The sequence below is a fragment of the Staurois parvus genome, unplaced genomic scaffold, assembly GCF_062004578.1.
Source record: "Staurois parvus isolate SC_StPar_1 unplaced genomic scaffold, SC_StPar_1.0 ptg000694l, whole genome shotgun sequence".
NCBI classification, from domain to species: Eukaryota; Metazoa; Chordata; class Amphibia; order Anura; family Ranidae; genus Staurois; species Staurois parvus.
In genome coordinates this window covers 2,933,626-2,960,296 of record NW_028318490.1, presented here as the reverse complement: position 1 = coordinate 2,960,296, position 26,671 = coordinate 2,933,626, and the positions used below count along the sequence as shown (strand labels likewise).

Sequence of the window (26,671 nt, the reverse complement as noted above, 5' to 3'; positions counted from 1 at the left end):
CCCTACTGGCACCTGGCTCAGCCTCTCAGTGAGCCGCTGAGAGCCTGAGCCAGCCGCTCCCTCCCCAGCCCAGCGCTCCAGTGAGCACTGGGATGGGTAGAGCAGAGAGCGGTGACTGACCCTCGGTGCCAGGAGTGCTTTGCTTTGAACAGAACCACAGTCTATCTATTTAATTTCATTGAATTACCGGTATTCACTAATGTTTATGGGCCCCACTATTGCTAGCAGAAGACAATGGATACTACCATATCAAGAAGTTTAAAAATCACAGGACTCGTGTTGCAATCTCTAGTTAAAAAGGGGTTCTTCTCTTTTAGGCCATTGTTATTTAAATTAATGGTTTCTGTTATATCTATTCATGCCACAGTAAACGGTTCTGCATTTCCATTGAGCCGCTGGTTGCCCGGAGGATGCTGATAAGTCAACAAGCCCCCTTTTTTCCCCCTTCTTACAAAACTTTTTTTTCTTAGTTTTGGATAGGGATGGAGATAGACCAGAACACCTGTCAGCTTTTATTGCTGTCTGTGCCCCTATTAGAAAGATTCACCTTTTCTATTTGTCCTGTTTACCATTATCATTGAGAGTGAAAGTAAAAGAAAATCAAAAATGTTTGGTTATCCCCAGAAAAGTAATAGAGGGAAATCTTCCAATGGGGACCTTAGTTCTTGTGACCTGGAGGTCCCCAAAGAATTCCCTTAATTTGCAGTGATTTCCTCTCACTTCCTGTTTAGCTATGGGACAGGAAGTGAAAGGAAATCTCCGCAATTGGACACATGGCAAAAAAGAAAATCTGAGAGGACTTATAACCCTACCATACTCGATCCAAAATGAAAAGAAAAAAAAATTACCTATAGTTCCACTTTAAAGCTTACTTCTCATGACTATATAATCTCTTAAATGTTGCTAATTGATTATTTAACAGTGTTTTGCTTTTATGCGTTAATTGGGGTTGTGTATCCTGAAAACATTAGTCTAATAGACATGTTACTAAAGAATTGTGTCTCTTGCATTACTATTCTATACTGTTGAAATATGTCTGAACGCAGATTGTTAGAAGTGTCGGGAGGCTTGCAAGGTCAGGGCAACCACTGGGGACAAGCATTATCAAGCGGCCCCTTTGGGGGTAGCACTAGAAAATATACACATATGCGCAAAATAAACACAAGAACTATTGACCAGGAATACTGATGTTCAAACATCAGTACCGTGTTTAAGTATCCTTACACCTTTGTTTTGTTGCCAGTCAGAGGGATGCATTACAAACCATACTCTTCCAGTAACTTGAACAGATAAAATGAATTTGAAATGAATAGACATTTGCCACTCCTATATACTTATAGATGTAATGTGTCTAATTACAAATACAGAGTTTGTTTATCCAATATAATTGAAGAGATGATTTTATCAATATCTTTAAAGAGATCAAAAGGTAGCAATATTGTTTGTCTGAAGACATACGTAGAGCTAGAGTAGGATTAGGCCGGAAATGTGTCCAACGTGAGGCACCATGGCTTTCACATATTTTTCTGACTTCAACTGTTGTATTGGTGACTTATCCCTTACTTGGACCTCTATGCCTGGTCTCTATAAGCAGATACAATCACTACAGACAGCCTTTATCAGATAGCTTAACTCACCAAACACCATTTTTCATCCAAGGAGATCTTTGTTTAGGTACAGCAGATAACAAGATGTAGCAGATGATTGAAAAGACAGTATTTGCAGGTCAAAATGTGGTAATGTGTTCCCAGATGTGAACAGATTACATGTGGCGTTGAAACAAGTGGCTATCTTCATCCCAAAAAAGACAGAGTGAAAAGGCAATACATCACAAGTGGGAGGAACACAGGATGGAAGACAGAAAATGATGTTGCAATAACCAAAATATCTACAAGATGGCAATATCTGTACTGAAGCTAATAAACAATGGCTTCATGAAAATTACCTATATAAATTCTCAATTCACAGTAATATGAACAATAACTATGACTATGCATTGCAATATATTTTCACACAAGTGTAACAGCACACACATATATCTGCAAATGTGTGCCACTAAAACTAATGCAAACTGTTAGACCGGGCCAATTCGGTTTGGTTGCAGGCTAGCTGGTAAGTGTGCTAGGGAATTTTCTGTTGGTGGTAGGAGTGGCAGGGACGGGTCTTGTGCTGGGAGGATCAACTGATTAGATAAATATATCTCCACTCTCCTCACCCCTAGACAAAAATAAGTAGACAAAAATGTCCTGCAATTCTTCTTCGAAGAATAGAAATGTACATCTAGATATTCCCCATATTTTGAAAATGCTCTAAATGCTGAATGGTGTATAGTATAATATAACTCCAAGACTGCTAATTCTAAGGGGCATAACTATATCTGACGGGGCCCCATATCAAAATCATTCAGGGGCTCCTAATTCCCATTTCAAAGGTAAACCCGATACAGAATAAAATTGCTTTTATAGCAATCATATGGTGGTTCCAAAATAAAATGCATTCAAATATGTTTTCCAAATACTATCAACATTTTGTAGCCATAGCTTTAAGGGCTCTTTGTGTTTCTGAACTCTGTAACAGTCATGTGGTCTGATATGGGTATATTTAGGCCTCTAGCACACTGCTGTGTAAAATCTTAGCATTTTTTTTAGGCATTGGAGGCTTTTCTTTTCACTGACCTAAATGTAGCCTATTGGTTTCAATGTGCCTGTACACATGGATGAAAATGCGTCTAGGCCTGGTGTTTTCCTTGTAGCTTTGTTATAAAGTACTTAAGTCATAATTACCTAATCTCTAATCAGTATTATCTGCTTGAAAACTGCAAATTTTAGACAATATGGGAAAATTAAAGTGTTACTAAACCCACAACAGTAAAATCAGTCTGTATATGCAGTAAAGCATGCTTGTTAGACTCACTGTGGAACCTAAGGGGTTAATCCTCTGCATTGTGTAAAAAGGTCATTTGGTCCTGTTTTCTCTGCCCCTCCTCTTGTTCAAATGTCCACCTGAGAAGACAGACTGAACCCATAGCCCTTCTGCACATGCTCAGTTTAGTGTAATCCTCTGTAGTGTGTAAAAGCGCTGTTTGATCCTGACTTCCCTGCTCCTCCTCTTCTTTCAGTGTCCCTCTCTTATCTCCTGATAAGACATACTGTGTGGAGTCACTCTGCTCAGTTTGGTGTGTATTGTTAGAGAGTTTTTTTTTTCTTGGGAGAGTGCATGTGGTCAGCACAGGGCCAATCAGCACTGTCCAGACAGAAGGTCAGGAGTTTTGCATCCTCCTAGAGCAAAAAGAAAACTCCTCCTACAGGCTTTAACCAATGCTTTGCTGAAGTCACAAGACTGCTCTAACTGCTGATGAGAAAAGGTATTTAGCAGTTTATATTTACTAAAATAATTGCATTACCACGTTCTGTGTACTGTGGGAGACAGGATATAGTGAATGCAGGGTCCTGGGTTTAGAAACACCTTAGCACAGTCAAGGTGTGATTAAAATTACATGGTGGTAGATTTGGTTTAATAGAGCTAATTATAGTAAGTCATGATCAGGGGTGGACTGACAACTCATGGGTCCCTGGGCAACAGGAGATCATGGGGCCCCTGTGTCCTTGCCAACACTCAAACCACACCCAAAAAAGCCTATGAAAAGGTACCAGGGGCAACTCATGGGACCCCCGGGCAACAGGAGATCATGGGGCCCCTGTGTCCTCACCCACACTCAAACCACACCCAAAAAAGCCTATGAAAAGGTACCAGGGGCATCTCATGGGGCTCCCTACTGACTAAGGGCCCTCGGGCAGTGCCCGAGTTCCCAAATGGTAAGTCCTCCCCTGGCCATGATGTATTTATATTTCCTGGGTTTGTAAGTGTATGAGCTTGGGATATTTCCAAAAGTTTATTCATAATGGCATTTTGTTATATTCATTACCAGGCTAGTGGTTTCCCAAGTTTATATCTTTTTAAAAATGCATACTTCTTGGCGTAACTGAGAATTTGGGGTGTCATGCTTTTATTTAAAGCAGAATTTCTTTTCCTCCTTCTGCAGATTTCGGTGTGCCAAGCTCAAGAGAACCATACATTACAAGGTATTTTTTGAATTTCTGTTTAATAACATGCTTCAAAGTTAAACTTGTGCCGCAAGCAGAGTTTCATAAAAGGCAATCGCAGAAGATAAGGACAGTTGCTGGCTCTTTGTATGGTTATCTGTGGTGCCACTGTAAAAAGACACAGATATCTGTCATTGCAACACACAGCTTTCATTTTAACACTTTGAGGTATCTACTGAAATAACCAATCATCTGTTTGTTAAATGATGATAAAACTCTTGTTTCACACATTGCACCCTGCCTATGAAATGCAGAGCTGGGTGTTGCTATAAGAAGCAAAAAAAAAAATTCTACGGTTTTAAAAATTCTCCCCATTGTGGTTTGTTATGTCTTTCAGTTAATATTTTTCCCAAAATGAAGCCTGGTACACACTATGAGTTTTTTTCATTCAATCTAGTGGGCTGAAAAAAAAAAATTTGGGAACTTGCTGTACTAACGATCCGATGTTAGTACAATATTCCTGCTAAGCTATTGTGTTCTAACAACGGGACTGCCCCCCCTACCAGAACACACGGGTCAGCGCTTGCAGCCATTGACTAAGAGGACTGATCGGATATCGATCAGCAGATGTTTTTCTGGCAGGCCCCTTACACGCGGGCCAATATTTGGCACTTGTGTACCAGGCTTAATTTCCAATGGTATAGTGCATCATTTACTGTATATACTGTTACCTTTTCTCTCTCTCTCTCTCTAAAATTGCATATAAAATATCTGCCTGTGTGTGATGGTCAGACTTAGCTTACCCTTCAGCCTAGTACACAGGAGCCGAATATTGGCCAGTATCAGGCAGTTCAACAGAAACCGGCTGACATTTGGCCTTGTGTACAGCAGCCTGTTCAGCAGAAGCTGGCCGAATGGCAGGCTTCTGTAGAATGGGCATGTCGGAAAAAAAATCTGCTGATCAGCACCCGTTCAGCACTTACAGCCAATGGCTGCAAGCACTGACCAGTGTGTTCTGGTGGGTGGCAGTCCCCCTATCAGAACACAATAGCTCAGTGAGGATATCGATATACTAACATCACATAGTACAGCAAGCTTCTCAGTTTTCTTTTCATTCAGCCCCCTGTGTATCGGGAATTAGAATACCCAAGCTATAAAGTCCTTGAAGCTATGAAAACCTCACTGTTTTACTTGGTATGCACATCATTTTAGTTTAGTTAACTTTGGGTTAACTCTTTTATCATTGCATTAGTATAGGGTATTGGCTTCTTATCTCCTGAAAGAGCCTGTTGAAAGGAACTCCAAGTATTTTGGGTTTAAATCAGAGCAAGACGTAATGGGGAAAATCCTATAATGAGGACACTTGTTCCAATGATAACTTTCTAAGATGGGAATTCTGTTCACTTTGAAAAAAGTTCCACTCATTTCCTGTCTCAAGGATTCAAAATGAAGGAAATCTTCCTGGCGGGACAGATGAAGCAAAACATATTTTCATTAGGATTTTCACCCTTCCGTGTTCTAACTAAAACTAAAAGATTTTGGGCTTTATATGCACTTCTGGGAATAAAATCTAGCCAATTATTTTTGCTAGAGAGTAGGGCTAGACATGGTATCAGATATTTGTCTTGCTGTGTCCCTTTTTGGGGAAATTTCCCCTTGCTTATAGTTCTGAAGGACATTCTCCAAATGTCAAAGAGGTTGTAACTCTCTTCCTCACTCTATTCAGAACTAAAAAAATGTTTTGGCTGGAGTACTAGTAAAGATCTGCTAAAAATTACTTTGTACTTCCTAATACTGTTGAACAGAGTCAGAGCGATGGCCACCTCTATGATTGATTATTGTTTAAAGGAGAAGTAGAGCCAAAGTTTTTTTGGCCCTACATTTTCTGTGGGTCACAGGAGTGCACTTAGTTTTGTATTTAGCCATGTTGTTGAGTGTAGTCACTCAGCCAATCCAGACTCTGGAGGGATCCTGACTTTAATATTGGGATCCACCCAGATGCCTGATCAGTAGCTGGCTCCGCCTCTCAGCACACCGCATGGTGCTCCAGTCCATGCTTCTGGTGCTTGAAGGGCAGAGCAGAGATCAGATAACTGGCAGTCACCCCTCTCTGCTAACTGAAGACTGAGAACCAAGCGATCAGTGGTCATGCGATTACTTGGTTCTTGGCCTTAGAGCTGTTGGGGAAAAGATGCCACATCAGACCAATGCTGTATTCACCTAGGTGTGTATAATTGTTTATTTTTCTAAATTCCCATACTTCTCTTTTAGGTTTTTTGAACCAAAAACACAGTGATCATGATAACAATGTCGATCATAAAATGCATCAGATAACACTAATGGGAATAGGCATATCCTGATTTATCCAAATTTATGGTTAGCTCATTGTACATATGTAATTGGGTAAATGCTTAAAATCAGAGCTTTTTAATACAGAGAAATGTTCCTATAATAATAAATAAGGCAGTTGTGTTGATTTGTGTTTCTTAGGCCGGTCCTGGTCGGATATCTATAACCGTAGTAAATGCCAACCTCGATGGGTCCTCCTGAATCTCCTCCGTGAGTTTCCCCAGTTTTCAGAATTCCTCTTCAAGCCAGCATGTGTGTCAGTCCAGCGCTGTGCCGGATGCTGTTTGGATGAAGCTCAGAGCTGCTTTCCCTTGCAGTCACACATTGTAAAAATGGAGGTGATTATTACTGATCAGGTTTAGAGGTCTCATACAAATAGAGCTGATGCCGTACTATAGAGTCAAATATTTGTATTGCTGGGTAAAAGGGCCCACTTTTGGCCTACACTAGTAAAGGGAGTGGACCATCAGCATGCCCACAGATACCACACAGTATGTGTGATATAGTACTTGGTACAATGTTTGTAGATTTAGCTATACCCTTTATTGGACAACTTTCAGTAGAACTGTAGGGCAAAATTAAAAATGGGCGAACAGGCAGGAATTTGAATGCAGAAGAGACATACTTTGCACCTGCCTGTACGTCCTTGTTCAGTGAGCTGAATCTGTATATGATGCATTCATTTTTTTTTATTCGCTATGTTCTAGGACAGCCTTTCTCAACCAGGGTGCCTTGAGGTTTCTTCAGGGGTGCCTTGGCATAATGTCTAAAAATTGCCCAAAACTTGTATACAAGCCTGCCTTTTAGTCATACAAAGCCACAGGTTTTCATTGTGCATCATTACAGCCTTCTAACCATTGGCGTTTTGACAGCCAATGACATCATCAGTTGATAAGGAGGATGTCAGCCACCTGCACAGCATCCTAGTTTGACCCTCCCCTGCCCCTCTCCATCAGTGCTGGGGTCACATTAGCTCAGTGATGAAGAAAAGGGAGGGAGAAGAGAAACACTGGAATACTAGTCAGTACCAGTGTGCAAAAGTGTATTTACTTTGGAAGAATAAATCACCTCTAATGTTGGGTGTCCTACATGTGTGGGTGTTGCTGTGTTATATAAAACTATTAGAATAGTTTTTCACATTTTTAGAATGGGGTGCCTCAAGACTGTTCATAATTTTAAAGGATGCCGCTGGACTGTGCATAATTTGAGGGTGCCTCGGGACTGATCATAATATTAAAGGGTGTCTTGACTGAAAAAAGGTTTAGAAACACTGTTCTAGGAGAACATGAGTTGTAGGATGTGGGGGGAAATTCAAGTATAAGTGGTTTTAGAAGTACATCAATGGGGTAGACTGGTATGTGTTGGGTTTGCATACTCTTTAACCGCTTCCCGACCACCCTATAGCAGAAGTACTGCTACAGGGCAGAAGGGCTGTGCAAAATCATGTATATATTCGTGATTTTGTATTTCCGGGTAGTGGGTCCTTCCCACGCCGCCATTAGCGGCTACAGCTGTCGATCACAGGGTTCTGGCTGGAGATTCCCCGCTGGCAACCAGCAATCGCTGAGGAACAGTGACAGAGGAGAGGTCTGTATGTAAACAATACAGATCTCTCCCCTGTCAGCACCAGCACCCTGCTTTGTATTGCTCTGTATTGCTATAGCAGAGCAATACAAAGCAGCATTCTTACACTCTTACACAGTAAAGCACACACAGACAAAATAGTAAAACAGCACACAGCACACAGCAAACCCTTTGATTGCCCCAGATGTTAACCCCTTCCTGTCCAGTGTCATTAGTAAAGTGTCAGTGCTTTTTATTAGCACTGATTACTGTATTAGTGTCAGTTGGGATGTCATTGGCAGTTAGTCAGTCCCCCCCCCCCCCCCCAGTGTCAGAATGCCCACCGCAGTCCCACAGTCCGGCTATAAGTCAATGATCACCGCCATTACTAATATATATATATATAAAAATTCTAGTATCTATACCGCCATTTGTAAACGCTATAACTTTAATGTAAACCATTTAATTTACATGTATTGGGATTTTTTTTTTTTAGCAAAGACATGTCACAGAATACATTTTGGCCTAAATTTATGACGAAGTTTGACTTTTAAAATTTTTTTACTGGATATGTTTAATAGCAAAAAGTCAAAAATATTGTTTTTTTTTCAAAATTGTCAGTCTTTTTTTGTTTATAGTGCAAAAAATAAAAACGCACAGGTGATCAAATACCACTGAAAGAAAGCTCTATTTGAAAAAAAGGCCATAAATTTAATTTGGGTGCAGCACTGCATGACTGCGCAATTGTCAGTTAAAGTAACGTAGCGCCATATCGCAAAAAATGGCCTGATCAGGAAGGGGGGTAAATCCTCTGAAGGTAAGTGGTTAAGGAAAGTTGGAAGGAAGATGCTGAGTGTGTATTAGAAGGGTTATCAAAAGAGTGGTAAGGGACAGAAGATAGGGAAGGGAGAGGAGAGATCCCTCCCTCTGTGCAGAAAGTTATACTATTGGCTAAGGCCAGGATGGGGTCTATTGTGGACAGTCAAGAAGGTGTTTATAGGTAGAGGAGGGAAGGGCAGTTCAAGTTGTGTTAAACTCTTATTTTTATGTAGATATATTTAAAGTAACCAAGAAAACACTCCCCAATAAAAAAGTTTAATCCAATATGTGAACTAGCACTTTTCTACTCTTGGAAGCTGCACATCCTGGATCAGTCAGCGCCACTTCCCTAAAAGTCCTCTTGGAATGTGCACACTGACCACTGCACAGAATGGTCACATGACTGCTCTTGTCAAGACTACAGGTCCCATCATCCCATGTAAACAAAGCACATGTGTGCCCTTTATATACTTCAATCCTCAAAATAGCCACAGGAGCCACTGGCAATCAATTAGCTTGGAGGAGGAGCAATGGAGTTGTGTAATGTCCTAGGGCTTCAGTACTGCCCGTGTGTGTTGGCATATTCAGCATTCAGACAATATTCATTTTTTTTTAAGAAAAGGGTTGAATAACTCTTTAATGTGATGATTTATTATCTATAAATGCCGGGCATTGGTACATGTGTGTGGCATGGTGCCAGGGGTCAGGTATCCTTGGAAGCAATAAAGAGAATAGGATGATATATATCTGGATATTCTGACTTTTGTCAAGTACCATCGAAAGACAACTTTATATACATTTTCTAAAGAGGCGATATTAATGAAGCTTATTGCAGTAGAGGACCAGGATTCCTCCCACTGTTCTCGAGTCAGGGAAGCATTCTTTCTCTCTTTCCCAGACTTGGACATATGAAGGAACAGCTGTGTAAGTCTGAGGAAGGAAGGATGTATATGAGAGTAGGCAAAACTTTTTTTTTTTTCATTTTTGAACAATGAAAGGTTAAAACTGCTATCAGTGTTTCAATTCACTTACTATTCTGTAGACTCAACAGGGAGTTTTCAATGTGAAGGAAAATCTTCTTAGACAGTTATCGTGGAAGAAAAAGTCACCATTGGAAGATTTCCCCCATTTCTGTTTTGGTGGCATTTCAAAATTTTAAATTTACCCGTCACTTACATTCACAGTGACACTGGTGATTGGTACTATTCCTTAACGGGACCTAGTCACCATAGGGAATTTGTAATAATCTGAATCTCACATTTGAATAGTAAGAATAAGTCAGCCATACCCTTTTTTTAATTATTTGTGTGTTTTTTTTTTCAGTAAAAAAAAACCTGCATGGAAAAATGTTTTTAAAATATAGTTACATAGTTAGTCTGGCTGAAAAAAGACAAAAGTCCATCCAGTTCAACCATTAAAAAAAAATATATATATATTATATATAATATAATCCTATGCTCACAGTTAATTCAGAGGAAGGCAAAATACCCCCAGCAAAGCATGATCCAATTTGCTCCTGCAGGGAAAACAATTCCTTTCTGATCCCCCGAGAGGCAATCGGATATTCCCTGGATCAACTTTACCTATAAATGTTAGTATCCAGTTATATTCTGTGTATCTAAGAAAGAATCCAGGCCTTTTTTAAAGCAATCCACTGAGCTGGCCAGAACCAACTCTTGAGGGATTCTATTCCACATTTTCACAGCTCTCACTGTGAAGATACCTTTCCGTGTTTGGAGATTAAATTTCTTTTCCTCCAGATGTAAAGAGTGCCCCCTTGTCCTCTATGATGACCTCAGGGTGAATAGCTCTACACCAAGTTCACTATATGAACCAATGATGTATTATACATGTTGATCATATCCCCCTTTAATCTCCTCTTCTCAAGAGAGAATAAATTCAGTTCCTCTAATCTTTCCTTATAGCTGAGCTCCTCCATGCCTCTTATCAGTTTGGTTGCCCTTCTCTCTATTTTCTCCAGTTCCCCAATGTTCTTTTTGTGAATTTGTGTCCAAAACTGAACTGCATATTCCAGATGAGGTGTTACTAATGATTTGTACTGGGGTAATATGATATCTCTCTCTCTGGAGTCTATACCTCTTTTAATACAAGAGAGGATTTTGCTCGCTTTAGAAATCGCAGCTGGCATTGCATGCCATTATTAAGCTTGTGATCACCCAGAACTCCCATATCCTTCTCCACCATTGATCCCCCCGGTTGTACCCCCCAGTATGTATGATGCATGCATATTCTTAGCCCCCAAGTGCATAACCTTACATTTATCAACATTAAACCTCATTTGCCACATAGTTGACCAATTAAACAGTGCACTGAGGTCGGCTTGTAAGTTGGAGACATCCTGTAAGGACGTTATTCCACTGCACAGCTTGGTGTCATCTGCAAAGACAGACCCTATATTGTTTATAAATATATTAAAATGTAAGGGTCCCAACACTGAACCCTGGGGTACACCACTGACAACCCTAGACCATTCAGAGTATGAATCATTAACCACTACTCTTTGAATACTATCTTTTAGCCAGTTTTCTATCCATTTACATACGGATTTTTCCAAGCCCGTAGACTTTACCTTACACATTAGCCGTGTGTGGGGAACTGTGTCAAACGCTTTTGCAAAATCCAAGTATACCACATCCACCGCCACCCCTCTGTCCAAGGTTTTGCTCACCCCCTCATAAAAAGAAATCAGATTTGTTTGACAACATCTGTCTTTCATGAATCCATACTGTCTAAGCATGGATTCCTTGCCTTACCCCTCCTGCGGCACCTAGACAAGTGTGATATCATCCTTCTTGAGATCCTGAGAATAGCTGAGTACCCCAAATCCTGTGAGAACACGACTTTGCACTGTGCTGGAGTGTCTTCTTGTATGATTTGGTATACTTAGGATTCCCCAGGATCTTGCTGGAAACAGCATGACACCCTCTGAAGTACAGAAGCTGAGGGAAAGATAAATGTACTTTTTTTCTCTATAGATTTTAATTTTTTTACGGTAAAGTTGCTTTGTATGAAGGGGGATCATCTCTGATATATTAAACAGACTTCACATTTTACTGCAAGGGTTTCTTTAAAGTGACCCTGTGCAACAAAGCCACTTAACTTTCTCCTCTCCAGCATCATTTTTCCTTTGCTCCCATACCACTCTGTTCAGCTGTTGATAGAGAGGGAAGACAGCCTTGTGTAAGCTCTAAACTGATTTATTGAAGAGTCCTCGGAGATGAGTACTCTTTGCCTATAACATGTAACAGTGCTGGGCTGTCACATGGGAGAACGGGAGTCCACATGCTCCATCATAACCAGAATTGTTGGGTATTATGCTTCTTGTGGCTGAATGGAGCAGATGGAGAAAGTCAAGTGACTTTGTTACTTTGCCCTGTATGGGCAAAGCACAGGGTCAGTTTGGGAGTTGAAATTTAAATCCCTACAAATGGCCATTTCAGATCAGGCTTGGATCTGGGGGGGAGGGGTGCCGGGGTCAGCTGTGCCCCCCCAGATTTTAGTTGTGCCCCCCCCAGAGAGTACATCCACTAATCCATGAAACTTGATGGAGACAATTTATGTAAAGGGGGACTTTGATGGGGGCATTTGATGTAATTGGGATTCTGATGAGGCAATTGATGTAAGGAGGCACTCTGATGGGGACATATAATGTAGGGAGGCACTCTGATGGGGACACTTGATGTAAGGGGGCACTTTGACAGGGACAGTATATGTAAGAGGGAAATTTTGAGGGGCACAATTGATGTAAGGGGACATTCTGATGAGGCAATTGAAGTAAGGGGGCATTCTGATTAGATAATTGATGTAATAGGGCACTCTGATGGGGACATTTTATGGAAGGGGCACTCTGATGAGGGCAGTTGATATAAAGGAGCACTCTGATGGGGTCATGTGATGTAAAGGGGGACTCCTATAGGAACCCTGATGTAAGGGGGAACTCTGATGAGGACTCCTAATGTAGGAAGGGACTCTGATATAAAAGGTTACAGGTTCTGTTTAATTGTCCTAATCTATTGACATACAAGAGTTCCCTGTTCACTCCTGAACCTCCTTTGCATCTGTTAGACATTACTTCTGGGTCATGACTCTTGGTACAGGAGCGTGCCAAGTGAACAGGGAATACTGATTCCCTGCATCTCTGTCACACAATTGACATTATGCCCCCTGACTTTTTTTTAACTGCACCCCTAGATCAGATAGGTTAGATATGGCACCTTTTTTGACTAGTTTTGACTAGTTTTCTTTAAACCACTCACTGGAGAGTTAAACAGTTTGTAACTATTTCACCTTACTATGTGGCAGACTGTGAAATTTTATATTGTAAAATTTGTAAGCAGCTATCATTATAACATAAAGGTATACTGTATTCTTATTGCATTAGGTCAGGGGTCGCTAAGATTTTTGAACAAAGGGACAATTTACTGTCATTCAGGCTATGGGGGGCTGGACTGTGGCCAGTGTGAGTATAAAATGTCCTGGCATCAGTGGGAGTAAACACTGCTCTACCATTGGTTTTAACAGAAGAATAGTGCCCCATTGTTGGTTTTAACAGGAGCAATAGTGCCCCATGATCAGTATCAATGAGAGGAATAGTGCCCCATTGATGGTGTCAGTGTAAGGAATAGTGCCCCATTGACGGTGTCAGTGTAAGGAATACTGCCCTATCATTGGTCTTAGCAGGAGGAATAGCCCATTGATGGTGTCAGTAGGAGGAATAGTGCCCCATTGATGGTGTCAGTGGAAGGAATACTGCCCCATCATTGGTCTTAGCAGGAGGAATAGTGCCTCATTGATAGTGTCAGTAGGAGGAATAGTGCCCCATTGATGGTGTCAGTGGAAGGAATACTGCTCCATCATTGGTCTTAGCAGGAGGAATAGTGCCTCATTGATGGTGTCAGTAGGAGGAATAGTGCCCCATTAATGGTATCAGTGGGGGAAATGTCCCAAGGGCCAGATAGAGGCAAGAAAAGGGCCACATCCAGCCCCTGGGCCGCAGTTTGAAGACCGCTGCATTAGATGACTATTTTAATAAGCAGGCATATACTAATGTCCAAATGAAACCAAGCATCATTGGTCTTAGCAGGAGGAATAGTGCCTCATTGATGGTGTCAGTAGGAGGAATAGTGCCCCATTGATGGTGTCAGTGGAAGGAATACTGCCCCATCATTGGTCTTAAAAGGAGGAATAGTGCCCCATTGATGGTGTCAGTAGGAGGAATAGTGCCCCATTGACGGTCTCAGTGGAAGGAATACTGCCCCATCATTGGTCTTAGCAGGAGGAATAGTGCCTCATTGATAGCGTCAGTAGGAGGAATAGTGCCCCATTGATGGTGTCAGTGGAAGGAATACTGCTCCATCATTGGTCTTAGCAGGAGGAATAGTGCCTCATTGATGGTGTCAGTAGGAGGAATAGTGCCCCATTAATGGTATCAGTGGGGGGAATGTCCCAAGGGCCAGATAGAGGCAAGAAAAGGGCCACATCCAGCCCCCGGGCCGCAGTTTGAAGACCGCTGCATTAGATGACTATTTTGATAAGCAGGCATATACTAATGTCCAAATGAAACCAACCATCATTGGTCTTAGCAGGAGGAATAGTGCCCCATTGATGGTGTCAGTGGAAGGAATACTGCCCCATCATTGGTCTTAGCAGGAGGAATAGTGCCCCATTGATGGTGTAAGTAGGAGGAATAGTGCCCCATTGATGGTGTAAGTAGGAGGAATAGTGCCCCATTAATGCTATCAGTGGGAGGAATGTCCCAAGGACCAGATAGAAGCAAGAAAAGGGCCACATCCCACCTCCGGGCTGCAGTTTGAAGACCACTGCATTAGATGACTATTTTAATAAGCAGGCATATACTAATGCCCAGCTGAAACCAACCAAAAAAAAAAGGGTAGACGCCTAAAACATTTTTTTTACCAGCTTCAGTTGCTCATTATCATTGCATACATTGCTGTAGTTTCTCCCATCGATGGCAACAAATCACTAAAATGGGCTGCATGAAGAGATTGCCATTCTCCATGTGAGAACAGCTTTGTCCATACAGCCCTTCAACATGTCCTTTACAGTGTTACCATCAGCAATACTTGGGCTCCTCCTTTTTTTATCAGTTTAAAGTTTCTCAAAGATTTACTTTAAAAAGGCTATTATTTGAACAAAACAGTAACGGTGCCATTGTAAAATAATACACTGGAGAAAAAGATACTTTGCTGTGAAATGAATATCTGTACTTGGCATAATATTGTGCTGCATGTAGACATTGGCTGGGTAGCAGTTTGGAAACATTTCTCTCTTTTTTGAATGGCATTGCTGTTTAATTCTCAGGCCTAAACTTGCAAAATTCAAGAGAAAATACAATTGTTTGCTCATATTCTCACATTTAATTAAACATACAGCAAAAATATATTAAACATTTCAATTTTTTTTTCAGGTTTTAAGGACTAAATCTCGCCATGAGGAATACACAAACATATCTGTTATTCAGCATACAGACTGTGAATGCAGGTAAAATGAAATGATACAGTGGGGTTTATTGACTAAAGCTGGAGAGTGCAAAATCAGGCTCACTTCTGCACAGAAACCAATCAGCTTCTAACCTCAGCTTGTTCAGTTAAGCTTTGGCAATAAAACCTGAAAGCTGGTTTCTATGCAGAAGTGAGCCTGATTTTGCACTCTCCAGCTTTAGTAAATAAACCCCATTGCTTCCTTTCTAGGTAATTTTTACACATTTTGTTTCCTAAAATATACTCATACATTTATATCTGGGAGAAGTGTTACCTCCATGAATAGAAACATTTTGCAATGCTTTAGGCCCCATACACACTAGCATTTTTTAAGCTCCTAGAAGCTGTTATCAGCATTTAGAAGTTTAATAGTGTTATCCTATGTGTCCATGCACACTACTTTAAGCTATTAGCATTTCTTGAGCTTCGGTGTCCAGGAGCAGAAAAAAATTGTTTCTGTAGAATTTTTTGAAGCGTTTTTCCAGCAGAGAAAAAACACTAAATGCTCCTAAACGCTACTAAAACGCTCCAAACATCTTTTTTCTAGCTTTTTTTCCCCTCTACATGTACTGTAAAAACTCTAATAAATTGATAACGCTCTTAAATGCTTCTGAACGCTAGAAAACCGCTATTACCAGCGTTTTTTTATCTTTCGTTTTTCCACCATTTTTTAGCTTAAAAACAAACGCTAGTGTGTTTGGAGCCTTAGACTGAAACTGCAAACTGACAGGTTGTACTGTAACGGCTACCTCTACCCATTATTATTCATGTTTGCCTTTGGGGCCAGGAATCCCAACTCAGGTTATGTTTTGGACACAGCTCAGGCCAGGCCAGAGTCTGGTGTGTAGGGTGGACTCAGCTGCCACTACAGTCACGCCCTCTGACATGTTTCACCCCACCTACCAGGGCTTCATTACAGAGGGGCCTCTGTGATCAGGCCCTGGTGGGTGGGGCAAAATGCATCAGAGGGCGTGGCCTGGAGGCCACCCTACACACTGGACTGCAAGGACTGGCCTGAGTGGCATCCATCCCTCTATCACACACAAGTCACTATAATCATCAAGCTAGCTTGGAGTGGCGCCACAAGCTTTTGTAGTCAGGTTAAGCTTTGTTTTGAATGGTGTTGGAGATGGATGGATGTTTTTTTTATTATTGCTGCCTGCCACTGACAGTTCCACCTCCCATCCACAGTTCTAGTGGTTGTTTGCCAGTGTCCTTATCAACCAACCACATTCTTGCTCTGCCTCACAGTCAGAGGAGCAAGAAGACAGAACCAAAGTAGTGGGGACCTGTCAGGCTGTGAGTAAGGGAGCCGGGCAGAGATGGACAGACAGTGCTGGAGCCTGGGGGACAGATGACAGGAGGAGGGATGGGAGATATGGGAAGGGAGGAGGGTGCCCAAGCAGAAGTGGCAGGTGGAGGGAGCTCCCGGAGCAGCAACTGAGAGAAGAAGGAGGTAGTGATGGGCCGAACACCAGCCATTTGGTTCGCAGACGAATATTTGTACCTAACTGTAACGAAAGTTCGACTGTGAACTTTGAACAGAGGGGACAATTCACTAGGCGGTATCTTACTGCATCCGAGTATGCGGTAAGATACTGCACAGCTACTAAAATATGGCATGAGTTATATTATTACGTAATGCATATTACTTTAATGTTTCAGTTGACAACTGAATGTCAAAAGAATTGCCCGGCAAATAAAGTTTTAAAAAAAAACCACATGGGGTCCCCCTCATCCATACTAAGCCCTTCGAGTCTGGTATAGATTTTGAGGGGAGCCCCTACGGCAACATTTTTTTTTTAAATGTCGTGGGGGTCCCCCCAAAATCCATACCAGATCTTTATCTGAGCATGCAGCCGGCAGGTGAGGAAAGGGGGGACAAGCGAGCACCCTCCCTTCCTGAACCATACCAAGCCACATGCCCTCAACATGGGAGGGGGGGTACTTTGTCTCCATGTTGATGGAGACAAGGGCCTCTTCCCTACAACCATGGCCAGTGGTTGTGGGGTCTTATCGGAATCTGGAAGCCGTCTTTAACAAGGGGGACCCCAAATCCCAGCCCCACCATGTGAATGAGTATGAGATACATGGTACTGCTACTCATTCACAAAAAAAAGTGTAGTGTAAAAAAATGACAGTAGACAGTCTTTGACAAGTCCTTTATTGAAAAAAAAATAAAAAAAATGTCCCCCAAAGTAGATCCAACGTTAATCACAATGCCCGCTGCCCCCATGCCAACCTGAAAAAAGAAAAAAAAACACTCAACTCTCGATGCTGGCTCCCGCCGTGTGACAGTTGCGCTGGAATGACAGTTCTTAAATACTGTGATGACATCACAAGGGAGCAGGGTCACCGCTTGTGCCCTTGTGACATCCTCATGCGCTGTAATTGGCCAAAGCATTGCACCTGACCTGTGATCAGGTGCATTTCTTTGGCCAATCACAATGCACTGTCAGGGCGCAGTGCATTGTGGGGCACAGCAGGCAAACAGCTCACCGAACGCCCTTACCGTTCACGTGTTAGCTGAACACACGAACGGCAAATGTTCTAGCCCAACACTAGAAGAAAGACACAGATGGAAGGAGAAGGGGGTCGGGACACTGATGTAGAAGGGGAAGGGCATGGTGCTGGTGGTGTGTGCATCGAGTGAGGATATGGCAAATGGCTGACAGGGTGTAGTGGCCCCAGTGGTAGGCATCTCCTCATAATGCTGTGTCTCCTGAGCTGAGGAATTGGAGGCTGATATGTTGGGATTTGTAGTGCCATAAAGAGTCTCTCCCTTTCCCCTCCCTCTCTTTTTTCTCTCTTCCTCTCTGTTCTCCCTCTAGCTCCCTCCCTCTTTCTCTCCCCTTTCTCTCTCTCTGTCTCTCTGCTCTCCCTTTTCTGTCTCTCTCTCTCTGCTCTCTCCCCCCCTCTCTCTCTCCACTCTCTCTCTCTGCTCTGGCTCCCTCTCTCTGCTCTCCCTCTGCTCTCTCCCCCCTCTCTTGCTCTCTCTCTGCTCCCCCCCTCTCCCTCTCTCTCCCCCTCCCTCCCTCTGCTCTCCCTCTCTCTCCGCTCTCTCTCTACCCATCTCTTGCTCTTTCTCTGCTCTCACCCTCTCTCCACTCTCTCTCTGCTCTCCCTCTCTGTTCTCTCCCTCTCTCTCCGCTCTCTCTCTCCCTCCCTCTCTGCTCTCCCTCTCTCTCCACTCTCTCTCTCTCTCTGCTCTCCCCCCCTCTCTCCCTCTCTCCGCTCTCTCTCTCCCCCTCTGCTCCCTCTCTCTGCTCTCTCTATCTCTTCTTCCCTTTCTCTCTTTCCCCTCTAACAGTCATTTCTAATGCCACCTCCACGCCTCTAAAAAAGAAACTCACTTTCAGGTGTGGGAACCGATGGGAAATTGCATGGTGGAAAAGCACCATGCGATTTCCCAGCTACGGCGGTTCAAAAAAGTTTTATTACTCAGATAGGTACATTATCTATATCAATGATTGTTAACTTGTGATCTGCCTGACTTTTTCTGCTGATCAGTTATCCTTATAGTTAGTGTATTTTATGTCCAGTCCAAAAATTCCTTTTCTTTCAATGCGCCTCCGGAAGGCCAAAAGTTTGGACACCCCTGTTGTACAATCACAGCTTCTCTCCATGGTTATTATGTTCTCTGGCCTTACCTGTCGCAGCATTATCCTGGTCAATATGGCAGACTGATCTCCATTCTCCAGCTGTCACACAATATGACCACTGGGAATCTGAATGAGTAACAGGTGCTGAGCAGCTGGGTGCCCCCCCTTCTGAGTCAGTGAGCAACTGGTCAGATTGGGTCACTTTAGGAAATAATAGGACCATGTTTGGCATACATGGGATGATGAAATAATAATAGCAAACCAAGGGCAATCTAGCAGGAAACAGTTTTTACATTCTTATGAGTTTATTTATTGTGCACCCACTTTGTACAAAAACAAGAAAGAAATCCATTGGTCTTGTTTAACTTTTGATTTACTATAATAAAGCTGGTTATTAAAATACAAAATGTGGGCCTTAAGGAACTGCATTGTTGCTATATGTATGACACCAAGCTCCAGACACCATTGTAGCCACATCTTAAAGTCTATTCTCCTTTTATTTGTTACTTTGGTAGTTTTCTGATTGCTTCTATGGGAATTGCTCCTTACAGCTCATTCAGATGAGCAAAAGCAGACAAGGGCACACTCGCATTGTGCATTACTGTGGTACACCATATATTTATTAAGAAAACAAATAGATATATACTCACAAACCCAAAAGTGAATAAAAACAGAACAGGCAGTCCACAACAACAGACCAATACAATACTGCACCCTGCATAGGGATTAGCTGACGCGTTTCGGGAGATGAACCCCCTTCTTCAGAGCTAAAAGATGTGCAGCTACGAGATTTCCTTTCAAATACCCTCTGAAAAGTGATCCACTGTAGTGGCAGGGGTTGCTGCATGTGAGATTGAGCCCTGCCATAAAAGTGGCTTCTATCGTTGACCTCCCTCAGACAGTGCTGGTTACCTTGTTGTCATGCTTGTCACTTGGCTTCATTACTTTCTAAGGTTAGCAATACACGCTTAGACTTGAGACTAGAGAAATTTATAACTTTCCCCATCCATACTAAAGAGTATGAATGGAGGAATCTACACTGTCAGCTATTGTATTCAGAAAGCTGCAGCACCTGCGGCAGTCTGAATACTCAAACCGTGTCTGTATCTGATTGGATGCAGTAACTATTCCGGATTGGATGCAGTTACTATTCAGCCAACAATTTTCCACCCAGGTCCTTCAACTTGAAATCAACTTTTGTTGAGTTGGGTGATGCCAACAGGACAACCTATGACACAAACATTGTCCAATTCAGCAGTAACGCGGGAGAATTCAAGCCATGTATGGCTGGCTTAAAGTGGAGCTCCAGGCTCCCCCCAAAAAATACTGTAGCTGCTGACTTTTAAAATAAAGGCACTTAGCTGTCCAGGGATCCAGCGAAGTCCTCACCTGAACCGATTCTTTAATCTGCTTCGGGTGCAGGAGCTGGCATCTTAAGTAAGGGAAACCGTCCCTGAAGCATTACAGCTTCACAGCCAGTTTCCTACTGCGCATGCGTGAAGCAAGCTGAATGGTCCTGCAGTCTTCCGAGACCTGTGAAATTTCCCAGAAGGCTGCAAGGGAAGCAAGGGGGACAGGATTTCTGGCTCAGATCGCCGTGGCACATCTGACCAGAAGTGGGAGCGGGTACCTGTCAAAACCAGGTACTCGCTCCCCCCAAAAAAATGGCAGTGAATGGGGGCAGGGTGCAAACAAGTGGGACTTCCCTTTTTGGGTGAAGTTCTGCTTTAAGTCCTTGACCCAGGCCAAGTATGAAAATCAAGAGTTATCATTTCATTTCGAAGTTTAAACTGAGAGGATAAGCATGACGGCTTGCTTAGCATAGAAGTCTCCATGTTTACTTTTGGTAGGTTTCTTTAAAGCAAAGAATAAGATCCTGTTCCTGAATCCTAACGTAATTAAACAGCTGCTCCAAACTTGGCACCAAATCTGCATTGGTAGGTGGTGTGCATTGGCCTGTGAAAAGCTGAGGCAGCTGGTACACAGATGCAGCAGCAGAAACCTGTTAAAGGGCAAAGGAAGGACTTATATGTAGTCTGAAATGGTGCATTTTTTGCAGCATAATATATTTTGCATGCATGTAGCTCAAGTGTTGCTGCTGGGAACATGCTACACTGGGTGTCACTAGGTGGAGATGAGTTGCTGGAACAAGCGTATGTTCACCCCTTTTTTGTGTGGTGCAGTCCAATCTCATCAGCACAGTGGTGATGCACCATTCTCGGCCCATCATACTTTTCACTTTTTTTTTAACTTTACTTTACTGAATGTCACACAGACATATCATATACGGTAGTTGAATTGTCCACCATGGGGAGCGAGACAATGGATTTCCTTGCACTGCTTCACTGTAAAAAAGGGGTCCAGAGCATAGTTAGACCATTTGGTCCTAGATAACAGGGCTCCTTGGTTTTATTTAACCTCAAAAAGAGGAGAATTCCACAAGTTTGGGAGAAAGCCCACAGGGAAAAGTTGGAGGACAGACATACCAACCGGAGAATGTCCTGCTCCCCAACTCTACAGTGCGACAACCAAGGTGATACAGCAGGCCAGTATAGAAGACAATGTGCCCTGGTGTTGGCTTGGTGGCCACTTTCCAGGGCAGGGCTTGTCCCGCCATCATTGCAGGAACAGTCCAGAAAGCCTTGTGGAGTCTGTGGTAACTTCCAGGTATAAACATTTATACACTTCTCTTAACCCAGTTAATTGGGTTGCAGCACCTTGGACAGGAACCAATCTGAATCCAACCATGGTGAAAACATACCAGGTTGCTGGGCAAGCCTAAACAGTTCTACCTAGCTAAAGCCATGGTCTTTTTAGGAGTGGTCTTCAGGTGCATGGGGTGGGCATATTCCAAGCCAAGCTGTGGGCGGGGTCACCTCACCCAGGCACATGGGGTACCTCTGTCATGTATGCATTCACCAGTGCATCCTCACCAGTTCATGGTTACCCGTAGCATCTTCTCTCTTTTGCTCTTCTTGCCAAGTTAACCCCTTTTGATGGACTTCCTCTTCTACCCTGTGTACTTTTAAGGCCCTGTTCTTCTGATACGCCATGTACCACCATGCACCCCTTTTAAGTAACTTCAGCCTAGGCTTTTGAAACTTTACTGAAAGTTTTTGCAACACTACAGAATAAAGTGCAAACACAGTCCTCCTAACTAGCTAATCTGTGGCTTCCAAAGCATACCTGTATAGGTGTAAGTCCATAAAAGGTAGTATCCATTACTGGTGGGTCCCAGGCAGACGTTTGCTTGGTTGCCAAGGGTTACATTTTGCAGGCATGGCCCATAAAGTGGGCTCCCATGAGGTCCCCTCCAGATCTCTAACTCTCCCAGACCCAGCCTTTCTCCTACTTACATGTATGGCAGGGAGGAGGGCAGGCCGAGAAAGACAACAGGTGGGGCAAGGGCTAAGTTGCCCAATATGGATTGCAAACGTCATGTGCTGCTGTGTAGTCTACTTGGGAACAGAGGTAAAGCAATATAAACAAAAAACAGTGCACTAGGGGATTGCAGTTGGCGATCAATATTGGTCTGTATGAATATAGCCCAAAGAGAACAGTACAGTCCAATGATGGAAAGTTATAACCCTTTTAATAAAATAGAAAACCATGTATATTGACATTTCATGTTAAAACCGCCATAGTATTACATAGCCTCATTGGTAGCCCAGTAGAGTCTCACCAAACTGATGGTGGCATCCCCCGACAGAATGTAGAATTCAATAAAACATCCGTGGCAGGTCAGATGACCGTCAATGTGTACATTGGGTGTAGTGACGCTAGGTGGTCCAAGCACACAGCTCTGATGCTATTTCCGCTGTTCCCACAGCCGCTGATAGGAAACAAACCAGGAAAATGGCTGCCCACTCCACCGGCGATATTCAGGACCAGAAGTGATGTCACCACTCAACCGGAGGTTCCACAGAACCTGCTGTATGCTTCAATGAAGGACCTATCTGTAGGCACCTGCCTACAATCTGTCCACATTACTCCACTATTGCGAGGACTAGACCTTGAAGTGAAATGCTGGCCCACCCTGCCTCTAGGGTACCTCATAGGCTTTGGGGGTCAAGGGAGCGCTACGCATGTAAAGATTACAGCACAAGCACAGAAAGAAAAAAAAATACAGTTTTGGCTACCAGTTAGTGAAAAAGACACCCATTTTGTAATGAGAAGAATAATGGTATCCGTTGTTATAATAATAAAAATGTAGGGGTTGGGATGGATTTGTTTGCACTCTAAAAGTAAAAATTGGATACAGTGGCCCAGAGAATTTACTGATCTCTTGGGTTTTTTTTTTAACTAAGGCTGAATTCCCACCAGACATACAGTATAGGGATGTTGTGTAGCCTTTACATGCATTGATGCATGTTGTTGCATTAAGGATTTAATTCACATGATTTGATTGGCAAAATGCAGGTTTGTACACAAATAATGAAGCTGATAGCTCTTATTTTACATAGTAATGTAATTCAGCACATTGTTGTCCTTTCGAATATGTCATAATTTCTTCTAAGCATTTTGTTGTATTTAAAGATGCCGCAAAATATGTGCCAACATGGCTAGTGTGAACAAGAAGAGGTTGATTTGAAAGGGCATTTCTCCTTTTTCAACCTAGTTAAAGGCCGGCTGAATTTTCATACCTTTTATCTCCTATAGTCCTGTATTATTGTATTGTAACGTTTACAGTTGATTGTTTTAAAGTAAAACTAGAGGCATTTTTAAAAATGTTTGGATAGAGTGGAGATGGATTAGAACACCTGTCAGGTTTTTATGCTGTCTGTGCCCCTGTTAATGAGCATCACCTTCTCTATTTGTCCTATTTCCCATTATCACCCAGAGTGAACGTGAAAAAATTCCCAAATTTTAGGTTGTCCCCTGAACAAGAATGGAGGAAATACCTCTAATGTAAGGATTTTTAATTCCTATAAGTATTTCCTCTCACTTACTGTTTTGGCTATGGGACAGGAAATAAAGGAATATCTCCCCAATGGGACACCGATGACAGGCTTTGGAGGCTTTTTATTACTGACCTAAATGCAGCCTATTGGTTTCAATGTGCCTATACACATGGATGGAAATGCGTCTAGGCCTGGTGTTTTCCTTGTAGCTTTGTTATAAGGTACTTAAGTCTTAATTTCCTAATTTCTGATCAGTATTATCTGCAAATTTTAGACAATGCGGGAAAACTTAAAGTGTTACTAAACCCACAACAGTAAAATCAGTCTGTATATGCAGTAAAGCATGTTTGTTATACTCACTGTGGAACCTAAGGGGTTAATCCTCTGCATTTTGTAAAAACGCAGTTTGATCCTCCCCTTCTTCCAGTGTCCCCCTCTTATCTCCTGATAAGACATATGCGTGGAGACATGCACATGCTCAGTCTGGTGTGTATTGCTAGAGAGGTTTTTTTTTTCTTGGAAGAGTGATTGTGATTAGCACAGGACCACTCAGCACTGTCCAGACAGAGGTCAGGGGTTCTGCATCCTCCTAGGGCAAAATGAAAACTCCTCCTACAAGCTTTAACCAGTGCTCTGCTGAACACTGATGGAAGTTACAAGACTGCTCTAACTACTGATGAGAAAAGGTATTTAGCAGTTTATATTTACTAAAATAATTGCATTTCCATGTTCTGTGTATTGTGGGAGACCAGATATAGTGAATGTAGGGTCCTGGGTTTAGTAACACTTTAAGTTCTACTTTAAAAATCTTTTTCTTAGTGAATATGTCCTTTCAGGTTTTATGCTTGTTTAGAGTAACTGTGACACCCCTCAGCACTGGTGCACTCATACAGACTTGCAGTGATAAGGAATAGAGGAGTCTGTTAAATTTTGGAGTGCAGTGGACAGGGTGGTCAAACTCCAATGCCTCTAAATGCTACAGTGAAGGAAATAAGTGGAGAGTTTGGAATCTGATTGTTTGATTGCTCCTGTGGACAGGTGTCTTTTATACAGGTAACAAAATGAGATTAGCAGCACTCCCTTTAAGAGACTGCTTCTAATCTCAGCTTGTTACCTGTATGAAAGACACCTGGTAGCCAGAAATCCTGCTAAATGATAGGGGATCAGATACGTATTTCCCTCATAACATGCAAATCAGTGCATCATTTGTTAGACATGCATTTATTTTGAATTTCTTGTTGCTATTCTGTCTCTGTGTTACAATACACCTACCATTCAATTTTTAGACTGATCATTTCTTTGTGAGTGGGCAAACATTCAAAATCAGCAGGGGGTCAAATACTTATTTCCTTCACTGTATAAAACAGTAAATCTATGAACATGAAGGTTGTTTGTACAATCTCTATCTCACTGAATATCTATTTCTGAAACTTTAATTTTGGGCTTTAGGCCTTTTCACATATTGCATAGCTGGAATGCGGATTCCTGTTTGTGACTCTAAAAGTGGGATTCACACACGTTCCCATATGTTGTGCGTAGGCCAGCCCTTTCACTTGAACAGGCTGCCCTATGCATGTTTGTCATGCCAAAGAAGCTCAGGGACCATATTTTGGCCCTAAGCCAGGTGAGATTTTACACGCACGTTTTGCCATGTGATAATTGTAGAAAAGGTGCACCGATTTTGGGGTGCCATTCAGGATGAATGGCACCCAAACATGCAGTGCACACATTTAGCCATGATTTTGAATTGCGGGCAGAATTGGCACAATTCTGCCCGCGATTCCTAATCACCCAAATGTGAACATTGCCTACATTTTGTAACAATGAGCCACTGGTGTTGTTTACATATAAATACAAACACCACTGAACACCAACAAGAATACCGCACATCAAGATAATATAAATAATATTCTACAATTATTAAAATAGCTAGGCACAGAGCTTTCTCAAAGAACTGTTAGGCTCCATGTACACGGGACACTTGTGAACGATGGAAACTGACTGCTGGAAAATGAAGGTTAAAAAAAGTCTGTTTAGCCGCGTTCGCATACCACGTTTATGCGCGTTTATGAGCATTTGCATTTAGAAGCGTTTTTTAAAGATAACGTCAGGAGACCTTCCAAAATGCCCAGAATGCACTGGAAAACAGTAAAAAATTAACTATTGCAGACATATTGAGAGAAATAGAGAGAGCAGAAGCAGAGAAAGAGCAGTATTTGTTGAAATTAGCTGTCTTTTTTTTGTGGTGTTTGGATGTGTTCCAGCTCATTTCTGTGCAGAAATTGTTGCAGCAGTGTCTAACATATTTTCTTTCATGTAAAACCTCAAAGTATAGTGTGCCAGGTCCATTTGAGTACTGGGAAAACGCTTTGCATGCATTTTTCATGATGAAAATAGGTTCTGGATAGCATCTGGAAATAGAAGAGTTAAAAAAATTTTACAAACGCTTATAAATGCGGTTGGCCGCGTTTACAAGCATTTGCCGTTTCGCACGCTGATAAAATCTACTCCTGTACGCAAGTTTGGTGCATTCAAAAAAAGACTGTAAACTCAACTGCCTGTAAATGACTGTAAACAATGATGTGTACATGGACACATAGGAAAACATTTGGGAGAGTTCAGGGGCTGCTGAAAAAAATGCAGAAAAGCTCCTAAACCTGAGTTTATCAGCTGCAATGTACATGGAGCCTTAAACTGAGAAATTTAGACAAACAGGGAGTTGAGTTTTGTTTTCTTTTTGTGGATCCAATCTATCTAATGTCCATTGTGAAGGCCTTGTTCACACCGTACATGCAGAAAAACTGATGGAAACATGCAGATTTCACTTGCAGAGACATCAGTTTTTAAAATTCCAATGAGTTTTATACATGTTG

The 26,671-nt window shown here is 42.2% G+C and overlaps 1 protein-coding gene across 1 annotated transcript in view; it reads left to right on the top strand.

The window, feature by feature from the left end:
• Positions 1-26,671, top strand: part of VEGFB (vascular endothelial growth factor B) — a 62,606-nt gene that overhangs the window by 20,179 nt on the left and 15,756 nt on the right. The window contains exons 3-5 of the mRNA XM_089652813.1: positions 4,043-4,082; positions 6,534-6,730; positions 15,223-15,296. Coding sequence (XP_089508939.1) covers positions 4,043-4,082; positions 6,534-6,730; positions 15,223-15,296 — 311 coding nt within the window. The remainder of the gene's footprint in view (positions 1-4,042; positions 4,083-6,533; positions 6,731-15,222; positions 15,297-26,671) is intronic.